At 49.9% G+C, this 14,211-nt stretch overlaps 2 protein-coding genes across 7 annotated transcripts in view; one reads left to right on the forward strand and one right to left on the reverse strand.

The window, feature by feature from the left end:
• The window catches only part of Med12l (mediator complex subunit 12L), a 266,032-nt gene that overhangs the window by 171,388 nt on the left and 80,433 nt on the right, over window positions 1–14,211 (forward strand). The window lies entirely within an intron of this gene.
• P2ry13 (purinergic receptor P2Y13) lies at window positions 9,388–11,332 on the reverse strand. The gene is made up of 2 exons (XM_046431236.2): window positions 11,140–11,332; window positions 9,388–10,497 (listed from the first exon to the last, which is right to left on the reverse strand). The coding sequence occupies exon 2, from the start codon at window positions 10,492–10,494 to the stop codon at window positions 9,487–9,489; it is 1,008 nt and encodes a 335-aa protein (XP_046287192.1). The 5' UTR covers window positions 10,495–10,497; window positions 11,140–11,332; the 3' UTR covers window positions 9,388–9,486.

Below are 14,211 nucleotides of genomic sequence, written 5' to 3' on the forward strand. Positions count from 1 at the left end.
CCAGTCACATTCCCAGGAGAGATGGCATAGTAGGGACCTTCCCAAGATGTTATTCGACAGGCTTCCCTTACATGAATATAGCCATTTCTGCTCTGTTATGAACTTCAAGTTTTAATACCTGGGTTGACTTTCTTACTTGGGTCAGTGATCTTTTTTTTTTTTTTTTTTAACTTTAAGGAAAATGCCCCCCCCCCCCACACACACACCTACTGATGGTTTTGATTTTTTTCCTTAATTATAAATTTGAAAGGAAAATGTTTTGGTAACTCAATATTTTATCACCTGGATTTAAGTGGCCTTTTAAAAAAGGTGAAGTGCAAGAGGGTTGGGATGGGCCCTTCTCACCCTGAAGGCCTCTCCAGGTCCTTGGGTGTCTGTCTAGGTCCTTGGGTGTGTGTCCAGGCTCCTGGCTGTGTGTGGTGGCTGCTTAGGAGGGCAGGGCTGTGTCCTTCCCTGGGATAGGCCTGGGGCAGAGCAGGCCTCCCCTCCTCACTAGCCAGTAGCCAGGCGAGCCCTGTCTGGGGACAGTAGCTGTGTCCACCTCCGGCTGTCGGTGCACACCAAGTCTGGTAATGTCCAAGTTCACCCAAGTCAGCCTTAGTGCAGCAGTCTCCCTGTGGTGCCTTATGCCAGTCTCAAGCCAGGGCGAGTTGCAGCTGGTCTTACCTGACATTCGAAAAGGGAAATCCTTCATGTTTAGCCACAAAAGAAGTGCAGGCCTTGAGAACAGTGGCCAGCAACCAGCCCATAACTTTGTAAGTGTTCACTTCATCGAAAGGTAAACCAGTGGAGTTTTTATTTCTGTTGATTTTTATAGCAAGTCTCACATTTCATAAAAGCCTTGGGAGATTTTATAGTAATAACTGCTTTGCTGCTTCGTTGGAAGATCTTGGTAAATGCAGGGTGGCGTTTTAGTAATGCTATTTAGCCCATTCAAATCTCAAATTTATTTTGAATACAAGACATCCTTTGTGTCTATGTGTGCATTTATGCCACCATAATGCTTAGATTTTTTTTTAAAATTCCTTTTTGTTTCAGCTAAGAGTGGTATTATTTCCTCTTGGAATTATTTTTAAAGCTGTTAAACCCACACATCAGGTGAAGGAGTGGTTCAGTCAGATTTACCAGTTGCTGCCGTTTTTCACACAGTCCTCACCCCACCCACACTCATACATACATTTTTTTGGGGAAATGTGTTTTAAGGTGCAATGGATCAAACTTACCTTTAGCATGTGTTTCCAAAAAAGCAATATGTATTTTCTTACTTTATCATAATAGTATTATAAGTCCAGATAATAATGTTGAGATAATGAATAAAGACATACTCCCATGTGAAAATTTTGACAATTTTTAATGTTATCTTTTAGCCTTTTTTTTTTTTTTGAAGTGCAATTCAGTCATCACATGTTACATTTGGTTTGATGCTGTATAGACTCTTTAATTCTTTAGGTTAATTCCTCTACTTTTTTATTTTTACTTTCCCATTAATCCTTCTGAACTTTTAAAAATTTTTTTCCTTTTTGTGGTACTGAAGATTAAACCCAGGGGGAGCTCTGCAGTGGGCACCCCCAAACTACATCCCGGCCCTTTTTATTTAGAGACAGGGGCTCACTAAGTTGCTTAGGACCTCACTAAATTGCTGAGTCTGACCTTGAACTTTGAATCCTGCCTTAGTCTCCTGAGTCACTGGAATTACCTGTGTGGTCCACTGTGCTTGGCTCCTCTTGGCTTTTGAAATCTGTGTCTGCCAAGTCCATCCAGGGGGTTGTGTAGCAGGAGGGGCTTCAAGACTCTGGGTCCTTAGACATGTCAAGCTGTCCACATCAGGATTTAGAATTTGACATGGGAAGGGGATGTCTATAAGCCTTTTAAGTCTTTAAGCCTGGTTCTTAGATTACTAACTGACAAGTCCTAGAACAAAATTCTATTTTTTTTTTTAATACTGGGTGGCTCATTCAACTTTTCTTGGGTTCAGTGTCTATTAAATGACCTACTTTGAACCTAGATATTTGGATGATAAATCTCATAACCTCACTGACTTCTCAAAACATAGTCTTCAATAGACAGAGGTGCCAGGGGGGAGAGGTGTTTCTCACATCTCCCATAGAATTGGAATTGGCTGAGGGGACAGGTGGGCTTCTCAGTCCTGAAGTGAGCTCTTTGTTTCTGCCCCTCGCCTGTGTCTGTAAGTCCTTGGGCAGCTGTCCTTGGGCTGCTTGGTCTCCGGGAGGCTCGTCCATGGCCTCAACTTCTTTCTCTCCTCCCTTCTTTACTTGGCATTGGTGTGAACTGGGGACAGTGTCCCCTCCAGTGCCTAGCATTTGTGTTGTGACCTCATTGTTCTCTGTCACTGTAATCTCAGACATAGCCATTTCTTCAAGGAAATGCTCATGAAGGCTGTCGAAGACCTTGATAGCACAGTAACTAATTATTACTAAAGACGAGAGGGTTGTCACTGAAACCTAGCTCTAGGGATTTCTCTTGAATCCCATGCCTTTTCCACATAGCCTGAGCCTACAACAAGGACTGCAGTGAAATCTTCACCAGGTCCTACTGGTCCATCTCTGCGCACAAAGCCATTCTAATCCTGACTCACACCCAGGGTGCCATGTGTAATTATCACAAACCCTTTAATGTGCCTTTGAAGAGATCGCTATCTTTGGTCCCTGTGGCTTGAATTACTGTGTTTAATCTGTCACCTGGAATGATTTGCATCTGTCAGGTTGGCTTCAAATAAAGTACTTGCCTCTTCTGGCTTGAGAACTCTACATGGAATGGTGGACGAAAGGGGCTGATGAACTGGACCTGAGTCTGAGCTGGCCTGCGTCTGGCCCCTGCCCCTCGCCCCTGCCCCTCGCCCCTGCCCCTCGCCCCTGCCCCGTGGTGATATTCCCTTTGAGGCTGGCCACTTACTTCATCCAGGTCCAGCTGTGGGCAGGTTGCTCATGAGAGGCCGTGTTAGGCTGCGGCAGGACTAGACCAGGCCAGGTGGACTCCAGAGTGCAGGGCTGAGTAGCCATTCACTGTGGGCAAAGCCAGCAGGAAGCCGATCCCTGCCCAGCAGGGAGCCTGGGGAGGCCTCCTGGGGGAGGGAACCTCAAGGGAGCCTGCACAGGGACCATTGCCGGGAGCTCTGTGGTGCCTAGGGAGCCAGCAATGCTTTCTTGTTGAAAGGCCAAGGGAGAGTGAAGGGGTGAACTGACAGGCAGAGTCTGTGTGCACGGTGAGGTCTGAATGCTTAGAAGCTGAGCGCCTACCTCAGCCCAGGGCTTAAGGTGTTTCCCCGATACTTGGTTTGCCTTGAGAACGTTCCTAGGTTCCCTTTAAGTGATAAAATTAATAGTCCTTGAAATACTTTCTGTGATCTATACTGACAGTTTTCTCTTCTACTGAGGAGGAAATCCACCCCCACTCTGGAATGGTGGTAAGGTAAGGCCGAGTCGGGGACCCATGGGAGCAGGGAGTGTTGCTCACAGTGCAGGCATTCCTGGTTTGAAGAAATACAGTTACACAGCAACTGGAAAGATAAAAACATTAATAGAATATAAATTTAATAAATCCGCTGATATTTTTTAAAAAACAAAGCTCTACAAGTATTCACATACACATCAGGTAAAGTTGCTTACGCTGGCTATCACTAGGCAAAGCCACGTGCGAATATCCAAATTACAACTGAAGTCAGACGTCACGGTGGCAGGGAGGGCTGGGTGCGGCTTGCCCACTTTCTTACCAAGCTGCTCCTGCGCGTGGGAACACGGCCTTTGATCCTGCCCCTGCTCCTTGGCAGTTTCTGTGTGGTGGTGTCACTGCGTGTCTCAGTGTAGGGAGGACCAGCTGACCTGTCCTCAGGAACCCTGGGGAAAGCCTGGCTAACTCGGCTGCTGTCCTTCCTCTGTGGAACTCTTGGCTCACCCGTGCTTTATGGGAGTTCAAGTGCGCTTCCCCCAGCTCCCACGCCTTAGGGTCACTTTCAACCTTCAGAGGGCCTCATCCTGCTGTCACTTTCTCCCTGACTGTCTTGTTTTCCAGCACAGGGGATTGCCCTCCCCACCCCAGCGTCTTCCCTGTTCCTCTTCTGTCTGCTCTGACCCGAGGTTCTTGTCTTCTTCCTCATCCTCTCCCTGTCTCAGGGAAGACTGTTCCCTTGGCCTGGGGTCTGGCCAGCCTCCAGGGCTCTAGTCCCTGTCCTGTCTCTGCTGAGCAGACTGCACCACCCGGCTCTGCCATGCTTCAGGTTCCAGATGCCCCGTGTCTGCTGTGTGCCCTTCCTTTTGACCCAGCGGCTGTGCTCCCTTCTGAGTGCTGTTTCTTCTTTCAAGCTGCAGTTCAGAGATTTATCTGCAGTGACCTCCTTCCTCAGTTTCCCCACTTGGACTGGCAGCCTTTCCCCTGAGGTTCCAAATCAGGTGACCATGCACCTCCCCACCTACCGCATCTGCACTCACTGTGGCCTGCGTTCCTGACCAGTGTGCTACTTCAGACGCTGTTGACCTGGTGTTGGGGCGATAACAGAGGATCCACTGACCTGAGGCAGACAAAGCCACTTGGGGACCTCCTTCCCCTGGAGTCCTCGGTGCTGGAGGAGCTGAGAGTCTTCAGAGGGTGGAGGGCCTGCCCTTCCTGCCCCTGAGTCTGTGGCAGCTTGCATGCTTGTAGAGTCTAGAGTCTCCCTCGTCTCTCCAGGGGCCACTTCCTCCCCTTTCTCACTGCTGGTATTGACATTGGACTGCGGGGTGGTGCGGTGTTGGTCTGTAGCCTACCTGCCTATGATTGGCTTGCAGACCTGCCCTGGGTGCTGATGGGCGCTGTGTCCCAATGGGGGGTGCCATATGCTCACTTTGTACTTCACTTTCATTACTTTTTCCCAGCATGAAAACTAATCATACCTGCCTTGTGGGGCTATAAGAATAGAGAAGCAGGTATCCCTGCAAGTGTCGAGCACGGTGCCTGGCACGTAGCTGGCACTCAGCAGATGAGCGTGAGCTGCTGGGGAAGCCCTGGGAGGTTCGTGTGTGCCTCTGGGCCTGAGCTGCTGAGCCAGCAGGCCCTGTGCTCACAGCCCACACATGGATATGTTGTTTGTGGAGTCGGAGTCTGGGGGTGGCTTCGGAAGTTATCAAAATTACAGGAAATACCACGTAAGAGCCTGAGGCTCTTTCCTGAGGTCATAAATACCGTGGTTGAAAACTGGGTTCCGAAGCCAGGGTGTGAGTGAGCGCCCCAGCCCCCCTGCCTGCAGGTTAGGAGGCCCCAGGCAGGTCACCTGACCTGTGTCCAGCTTCTTGTCTCCAATGTGGAAGCGTGGAAGCGGCAGTAGCACTTCACCAGCTTCTCAGTCGGTGCCTGGGCTCTCACATCTGCCTGGTGCACTGTCATAGTAACATGGGCTGCTTCTGCCCTGCTGGGGCCAGTTTCACCCCTGCTGTTCTTGCCAGCCACAGCCTCAGTTCTCCATTGTTGTAACCCCTGGCAAGGCATGCTGGGTGCTCCGACACAGTCATGAGCTTTCCAAGTGCCAAGTCCTCACCCCTGCCTGCCACCTTACTGCTGCCCTACTCCCTTTAAGGACTTTATCTCCTGGGGACCCATCTGGCTCTTGGTCATGACAGCAATGCTGTCAGTCATCTTGATGGAGGTGTGACCTTAAGGAGTGTTGAGTGCAGTGGCCCTTGACATGTGGTTCACATCTGTGGCATTACTGTCACTCAGGAGCTTATGCCAGGCCCTCCCCAGCCCACTGAATCAGCTATTCTGGGTGGGTTTAGCAATCTGTTTTCAGATCCTTCCAGCTGACTCTGGTACTCACAGGTCATGAGTGTATGTGACACACGTGTCCCATGTTCCCGTTATCCCCATTTGATCCATGTAGAATCCAAAATATTGAGGTATGTTCCTTGGCACTTCACAAGATTTGTCAATTTTACACTTAGTAGGACTCTTATCTAAACAAGGTTTCCTTAGCTGTAGTGTTTTTCTTTTTTTAGTTATAGTTGGACACAATAGCTTTATTTTGTTTATTTATCTTTATGTGGTGCTGAGGATCGAACCCAGTATCTCACGTGTGCTAGGTGAGCGCTCTACTGCTGAGCCCCAGCCCCAGCCCCAGCCCCAGCCATAGTGTTTTAATCAGCTTTTACTCCACTGTAACTAAAGGACCCGACCAGAACAACTTTAGAGGAAGAAGAGTTTATTTGGGAGCTCACAGTTTCAGAGGTCTCTGTAGACAGTGGGCTCCATTCCTGGGGGCTCACAGTGAGGCATAACATGATGGTGGAAGAGTGTGGCCGAGGGAAGCAGCTCACATGATGATCAGGAAGCAGAGAGACTCGGTTGCCAGATACAAAAAGTACCCCAAAGGCACGCTGCCAGTGCCCCCCTCCTCCAGCCACACCCCACCTACCTCCAGCCATACCCCACCTGCTTCCAGCCATACCCCAACTGCCTCCAGTCACTACCCGGCGAAGCCCATCAGGGGTTAGCACACTGATGGAGTCACTGCCTCCAGTCACCACCCCGTGAAGCCCATCAAGGGTCAGCACACTAATCGGGTCCAGGCTTTTACAACCCAGTCATTTCCCCCCTGGACTTCGTGTATTTTTCTCAAGTGTGAGTCTCTGGGAACACCTCACAGCAAACAGCCCACCAGGCCTGGGCCGCTATGCCCTGCGGGTTCTGATAAGTTCACCTAGAGTGTGCTGCAGGAATCCCCCTTCAGAAGGATGTGCCTTGTCGTCCCCAAGGTGGCTCTCACTGCTACTCTCCTTTCCCTTCCCTTCCACAGGGCACTCCCTTGTGGCCGCAGGGCATCCCTCCCCTCCTGGGGATTGGAGGACATCTCAGTTCCTGACAAAGGCCCTCCCTGTGCCCGACCCGCAGGTGGCAGAGCTCAGCTGCCTTGGCTTCACCTTCTCCTCTGTCATTGGTGGCTATGCGTCATCAGCCTGCTCTGTAGGTGTCTGGAGCTTAGGACTTGGGGTGGCTGGTTTGGGAAGTTCTTCGTTTTGTGACTGTCACTTTGGGATGGCTCTGATATGCTCCTTCTTGACGAACATTCTACTGTACAGATCAGGCCCTCTCCTTCTAATGGTAAAATCATCATAATGGATGGAGGATTTGTGTTTATGGAAGGCAGATTTGCTATTGAAATTCTATTGGGAAAGATTTTTCAAAGAAGTCATATATACTAGCTGTACCCACTTCCAGGGGAGATTGAAAGTGCCATTAGTTGTGAGAAACATAGGGGAGAGCACAGGCACAGAGAATGGATCAGCATGGCTTAGATGTCCTTCGTGATATCAGTCCCTGCAGAGGTGGTGGGGCTCCCATGGAGATGAGGATTCATTGTATTGGAGACAATGAGGACCAGGCTTCAAAAGTACTTTCTAAAGTGGTTTTGAAGATTGTTTATCGTATTCGTGCAGATTTCACTTCATCAATTCCAAGAGGGAATCGCTAAAGCTTTTGTCAATAGCTTTAAAACTGAAATGTTGCTCAATCAGCTATACCGGCACCAATGAGTAACCCTGCTTCACTCACCATGGATTGCTAATGAACCCAGGCACTAGAGTGCTAGCCTGTGTGTGTGTGAGCCCTAGGAGAGCAGCCCAGGGCACCAGCATCCCTGGGCCTGCGTGTGTGTGAGCCCTAGGAGAGCAGCCCAGGGCACCAGCATCCCTGGGCCTGTGTGTGTGTGAGCCCTAGGAGAGCAGCCCAGGGTACCAGCATCCCGGGGCTGGGTGTGTGAGAGCCCAGGGCACCAGCACCTCTGGGCCTGTGTGTGTGTGTGAGACCTAGGAGAGTATCCTGGGCACTAGCACCCCTGGGCCTGTGAGTGTGTGTGAGCCCTAGGAGAGCAGCCCAGGGCACCAGCACCCCTGGGCCCTTGTGTTGAGCCCTAGGAGAGCAATGAGAGGTTGGCACCTTCTTTTCAAGAATTTATTCCATCTTTTGATAAAACATCAATGAGAACTGACTTCCCTTTTGCTCCTCTAGGACATAACAATGAGACTCATTTGATTTGTTTTATCAAGCACTTATTAATTGTATGATGAGACAGTCTCTGCCCTCAAAAATATGTGCAGGTTTTTCAGAGCACCGATACATATCTGGGTGCAATTGCCAGGCAGAGTGCCCAGCACAGTGATGGAGCTGAGCTAGTGCACAGAGGTAGGCCGCCGTCTGGGCTGCGCTGCCGTGGGAGCTGGCCTGTGAGATGCCAGGCAGTGAGTGATGGCCCCTTGGGGTTTTGCAGGTGGATGAGACTTCCCTAGGTGAGTCACAGGAGACTCACATGTGCACAGGGCCAGAAGCGTGGCCCCTGACAAGCTGACAGTTACAGTATATAGAGGACAGTGAAGGTCAGGGGTGGGAGCAGATGCTTCCAGAAGGCAGGCAGGCTAGGGCCTTTGGCCATGGAAGGAGGCCGCTGGGCTTCACCTGGCTGTACTCCTGTTGGAGCCAGTGGCCCGTCTACATAGGACAGCTCCTCCTCTGTGTGTTTTCTTTTAGGAGATATAAATTAGCATCCACAATTCCAGAAAGCACATTTTACTTTTTTTTTTTTTTTTTTTGACCCACAAAGGAATCCAAGAAAAACTGTGGAGGGAGATAAGGATAAGTAGCCTTGGCCACATCCCCCGCGCGAATGTCACTGACTGTGGGTCAGCAACCACATCACTTACCTGGACCAAGAACAGCATGGCCCACTTGAAACCTGTCTTTCAGGAACCCTAACTATCACACAGTCAGGACCCGCAGTTCGTTAGTATGGGAGACCTGTGGGAGGGGAGGACCCTAACGTGCCCCCCACAGTGGGGGAGCCCGGTGGTGGGGCAGCGGAGTTGACACGGGGCCAGGAGTGCTTTGCTGAGCTCCCAGCGTCCCGGTGGCAGAGCCGTGTGTAACTGGGTGTCAGCTGGGTGGGGGTACTCATGTCATGGCTCTGTGCTGTGCTGTGGGACGCAGAGCAATCTCTTTGTAACTGCAGGGAGAAAATCCTTCCTGCAGGATCTCAGTCAACCCACGGGGACCCTCAGACCCCTTGTGTCCAGCATCCCTTTCACTTCTGGCTCACCTCCCACCTGTGGCCTTTGCAAGTTAGTTTCCTGCTTCCCTCAGCGGTAATTGATCTGGGGGCTATGAAGCCACACGGCTGTTTGGATCATGTGTGTGAGTGAATGTGAGGTGGTGTTTGGAGGGGAGGCTTTTAGGGGTCTGCATTTCCCTCATCTTATCCCAAGTACTCAGGGGATGTCCTTGGGAAGGTGGCCTCGAGTGGCCCTTTGCTTTCCCTTGCATCCTCTTCTTGTGGCTTTATGAATAGGTTCACGTGGTGTTAAACTTCACAAGATCGTTTTTGTACACCTGGGGTGATCATGCAAGGAAGCATTTGTACCCATCTCTTTTTCTTTATTGCTTAAATTTGGTCTCCACACAGATGGTTTCTGAAGCCTTGTGGCCATGTGGCCGCGAGCTCAGTGGCAGCGGTCAGCCCAGGGTTATGTGGTCTGTCTGGCTGCTCTGTTGCTCCTGGTGTGAGGACCTCCTGCACCTCATGCAAGGCAGCCTTTCTGTGAATCTTTTACATAAGAATATGTATATTAAGGGATCCATGCAAATGTTAGTTGCTGCCAAAAAGAGAGTCGTTTCTTTGGCAATGAACAGCCGGTTCTCCAGAGCACAGTCCTTCTTGCTGCTGGTTTGGCTGTGAGTGTAGGGGATGCGGGTGAAGTGAAACGGGGCAAAGCACAGGAAGAAGACAGCCAAGACCACGAACACCTTCCCCCCCAGCCTCTTCTTGCTTTTGCCATCCTTACTTTTGACCTTTTTATAAGAATCATAGACTTTTTTGGCAATCACTGTATAAAACAGAAGCATTAGGACAAACACAGTCCAGAAAATGCCCTGGGATACGTAGTTCACCAGCCGATGCCACCACAGCCCCAGAGGCCCCTTCAGGGACGCACACTTTTTCACAGACACTGGAGTTGCTTCCTTGTCATTCAGGATCATATTTGGCAGGGACATGGAGAAGAGAAGGAGCCAGACGAAGACTGTGACCGTTTTTGCAAAAGCAGGTTTTTTCATGAATGATTTCTCGAAAGGTCTGACAATCTTGAGGAACCTGTCAAAGGCTATGAGGCCCAGCAGCGTGATGCCCACATACATGGCCTCGTAGAAGACCACAGAGGAGAAGCGGCACACGAATGCTCTGAGCTGCCAGGGCCCGAGGTGCGCGTCAGAGAGGATTTTGAAAGGAAGCGTGAGTGTCATTATCAGGTCAGCCACCAAAGTGTTCTTGAGGTAGATGACGAAGGTGGAGGAGCTGGGGATTCGCAGGAACGCCCACAGGGCCAGTGCGTTGAGCAGGGCACCCGCCAGGAAGACCCCCGTGTAGAGGGTGGGGAACACCAGCTGGGTGATCCGAGTGTCCCGGGGGCATCGCTCGGAGCCATTGAAGCCCTGCATCCCCGTGGCGTTGGCCGGCTCCAGCATGGACTGCACACAGACAAAGCAAACAAAGGCCATTCAGGACACTGTTAAAAAACAGACTTCAGCTGAGTGCTGGCTCATGCCTGTAATCCCAGCAGCTCAGGAAGCTGAGGCATGAGGATCATGAATTCAAAGCCAGCCTCAGCAACTTAATGAGACCATAAGCAACTCAGTGAGATCCTGTCTCACTATAAAATAAACTATAAAATAAATATAAACTATAAAATAGGGCTGGGGAGGTGGCTCAGTGGTCGAGAGTCCTGAGTTCAATCCCTGGTACCAAAAAAACAAAACAAACAAACAAAAAAACAACCCCACACTTCAGCTGGGGAACCTGTTAGTGCCCTGTGTTCCTTCCCCACCTTGCACACATCTGTGGAGAGGGTGCTGATTGTTTCTGGCTTGAATTTTTAAGGCACATAATACAGTGTTCGTACTTTAACAGTACCATTACTTCCCCTCCTCCTTGTGAATCCAAGTGACAGGTTCTACCTGATTCGTAAGTGCCACTGTGAACATGGCAGTGAAACTTGGACGGCAGTAACACCTGGGTTAGCCAAGCTGTCCTGGGCTCACCGAGCAGCGGCCCTCCCTCTGCACACCATGCCTTCCATAGCAGGCACAGTCATAACAAGCATTGAAACTCACCTTGCTCTGGGCGGGTGCTCAGCTCCGTGTCCTCCGACTGCGGCGGGCATTGGCTCAGCCGCCAATGCTGGGAAGCAGCCTTCTGCTTTCTTACGCCAGCTTCCTTCCCCATTTCCACTTCACGCTCACTTCTGTCATGAGGTCTGGTGTAACCTCTCGCGTTCGCCCTGGGCTTTGCTGATACTCCCTGTCACTTGAGAGGTCTTGGGCGCTCACCACTGGGACTTGCCGTGGTAGCTTCAGTTGCAGTTCCCTGAATGTTTTCTGCCCGTCACTCTGCTGAGGCCTGTTGTCTGTGGATATGCCCCAAGAACTTCGACTCCTGTGTGATAAGTAGGTAGAAAGACCAGGAAGGTATCCTGAGGTACCCCCCCCAGTAGGAGACGAGTCGTGATGCTAACATCTGGCAGAACCATCTTCTGCATCCTCATGGACAGGGTTTCCAGAGATGTGTTCAGGAGGACGGCCTGTGTGTGTCTGCAGGCATTTACCTCCATATGTTTGTTGGTCCCAGGGTCCCTGAGAAAGAACAGAGTTCCTAAGAGGTGGGGACTCATAGTGCAGACTTTTGGGGATGAGAATCCGCTACCTACCAGTTGTGTGGTTTTAAATCACAGACACGTGATTTGACAGCTCTCCATGTGTGCAAGGAGTTTGAAAATGGTCTGTACCCAGAGTGTTGCTGAGAGGGTGAACTGAGGGCCTAGTGCCAGGCAGGCACCTGGAGAGCCCCCGAGACACAGTCTCCCCGCCACAGTCCGGCCTGGCAGGCTGGAGTGGACGCGCACTCCCCTCACGGCCACACGGGAGATCTCTTCCTATGAACGATGGCGGGAGGCGTGGGGGGCCTCATGAACCAGCCTTGGGCCCCGTCTGTAAGTTGTTCCCTGGCCTCTGTTGAAGCGTGAAGAGGAGAGGGCAGTTGTCCAGGGCAGTGTGCTTGCCAGACCTGTGAGAGCAAAGCGGAAGTCGGGGCTTCTGGGGATGTGGGGTTCTTCACAGAGAGTTTCATTTCATATTTCTTGCCACAGGTTTTGCCTAGACTAGACTGTACCTTTGGTCTGATCAGAAAATTTTGGATGACTTGTCTTGGGATTCTGAGAATAAGAGTTTCATATCCCTTGAACATTTACAGCTATGTGCAGTACAGTGTCTGTTGGCTCTGGTTGGCCCTACCTAGTGGATGGCATAGTTTGAAAAAGTTCTCTGTGTGACTCGAACTTATTGATCTCTTGCAAAGGAGACTCAAGATTTCACCGGTATGGTGGAACATAGTAAATATGTCTGGGATTGAACCCAGGGGTGCTTGACCACAGAACCACATCCCCAGCCCTTTTTATTTTTTATGTTCAGACAGGGTCTTGATGAGTTGCTTGGAGCCTAGCTACGTTGCTGAGGGTGGCTTTGAACTCATGATCCTCCTGCTTCAGCCTCCTGAGCTGTTGGGATTACAGGCAAGCGCCCCTGCACCCAGCTAAACATGTGTCTTTTTCTTTGCTTCAGTGTGGGACAAAAACTTTTAATTTTTATGTACAAGACTTTAATCTACATAATTAATTGCAAATTTCCCTACAGCCCCAAATCCATTATGTTGATGAAAGTTTGAAGTAGTTTCACTTTAAACAAGGGAAATTCTGTACCAGATAATTTCATCATGCGAAAACTGGAAATCACATTTTGGCCAGGTTTCAAAATGTCAAAGTGTGAGAAACTTGCAAAAGCGGAATGGATGACTAACGGTGGTGTCTTCTTGGCAGTCATGGAAGCACATTCCTTTAAATGTGAGAGTTTCAAAGTGTGCACTTTAGTGAGAGAGTTGGGGTCCTCCTGGGCTCCCTGCTTGAGGAGGGCTTTGCTCTTGAGGGATATGGGAAGTGCTAGGTACAGCAGCTAGGGACACTCCTTGGGCCATGGGGTCTGGGCTCAACTGCTCTACAGGTCTTAGAACTCTTGTGACCTTGGGCAGCTTTTTACTCTCCCTGTGAACCAGTTGCCTTCTCTTTAGAGTGGACATAAAAAACAATGTCTGCTTTATGGAGTCATTCAGAGAACATTTATCATGGGCTTAGAAAAATGCCTTTCATATGGTAGGAGTCCTGTAATTTTTTTTTAATTAAATCAAGTTGGAATAAATACCTGTACACCTATGGGGGTAATCACAAAAGATGGGAGGAGTCAAAGAAGACACAGCGAGAGCATCCAGAAACTAGGAGCCTGCCAACAGGCTCTCGGGGAGTGTAGTCAATGTCCATAACAGCACAAAAGCTGGGCTGTGGCATTGATGACATCATATCATTCAGTCCTCTGAACAGTCCCCAGAGACTAGGTCCCCCTTGGAGGTGAGAAATTGGAGACCAGAAGGTAAGTGGTTTTCCCAGTGCCATGCTGCTACATCCCCCTGCCAGCGGATCTGGTCCCTGTGAGCCCTGGGCACCTGATTGGCTCAAAGCCCTGTGACAGTGGGGGTGGGGGTGTCAGAGAGGATACTGGGAGAGGCCACAGAAACCAGCCTGCCCAACGGAATCAACTGCTGTCTCCATTCCCCGTCTTCCTGTGGCACCTGCAGTTGGATCCACGGGGCAGTGGAAGGGTTCCTGTGGATGTGGCTAGCTGGTGCCACATAAATGGCATCTGCCACTACGGGAAGTCTTTGCTTTCACTCTGGATGAAAGTTGAAGTGAGATCTTTATTCCTAAAAGAGACGTTTAATTCCCATCAAAGTGCACCACTGTACCAGGTGCTTCCTCAGATCATGTGGAATCGTCGTAAAAATTCCATACGAGACTAACGAAAGTGACAGCAAGCGAAAATAAGTTTCACACTGTAACAGTCAATATGACGACCTATCTTTATAAGTTAATACCAAAAATTACTGCATGGAACCAGAAACAGGCAAAAAAAAATTGCAAAATTATTTGAAATGTTCAGTATTTATTTTGAAATTCTTTGTTGTGAAAGGTGTGTTAAGTATCCATTTTTGTGACAAAATTTTTGAGAAAATTAAGTTGAAGGAAAAGATTTGTTCTGGTTCAGACTGTGTTGGGCTCTTCACCGTAGGTTCTTGACAAGGCA

Source organism: Marmota monax, unplaced genomic scaffold (genome assembly GCF_021218885.2).
Source record: "Marmota monax isolate L192 unplaced genomic scaffold, Marmota_monax_Labrador192_F-V1.1 WCK01_AAM20220418_F8-fsc00022, whole genome shotgun sequence".
NCBI lineage: Eukaryota > Metazoa > Chordata > Mammalia > Rodentia > Sciuridae > Marmota > Marmota monax.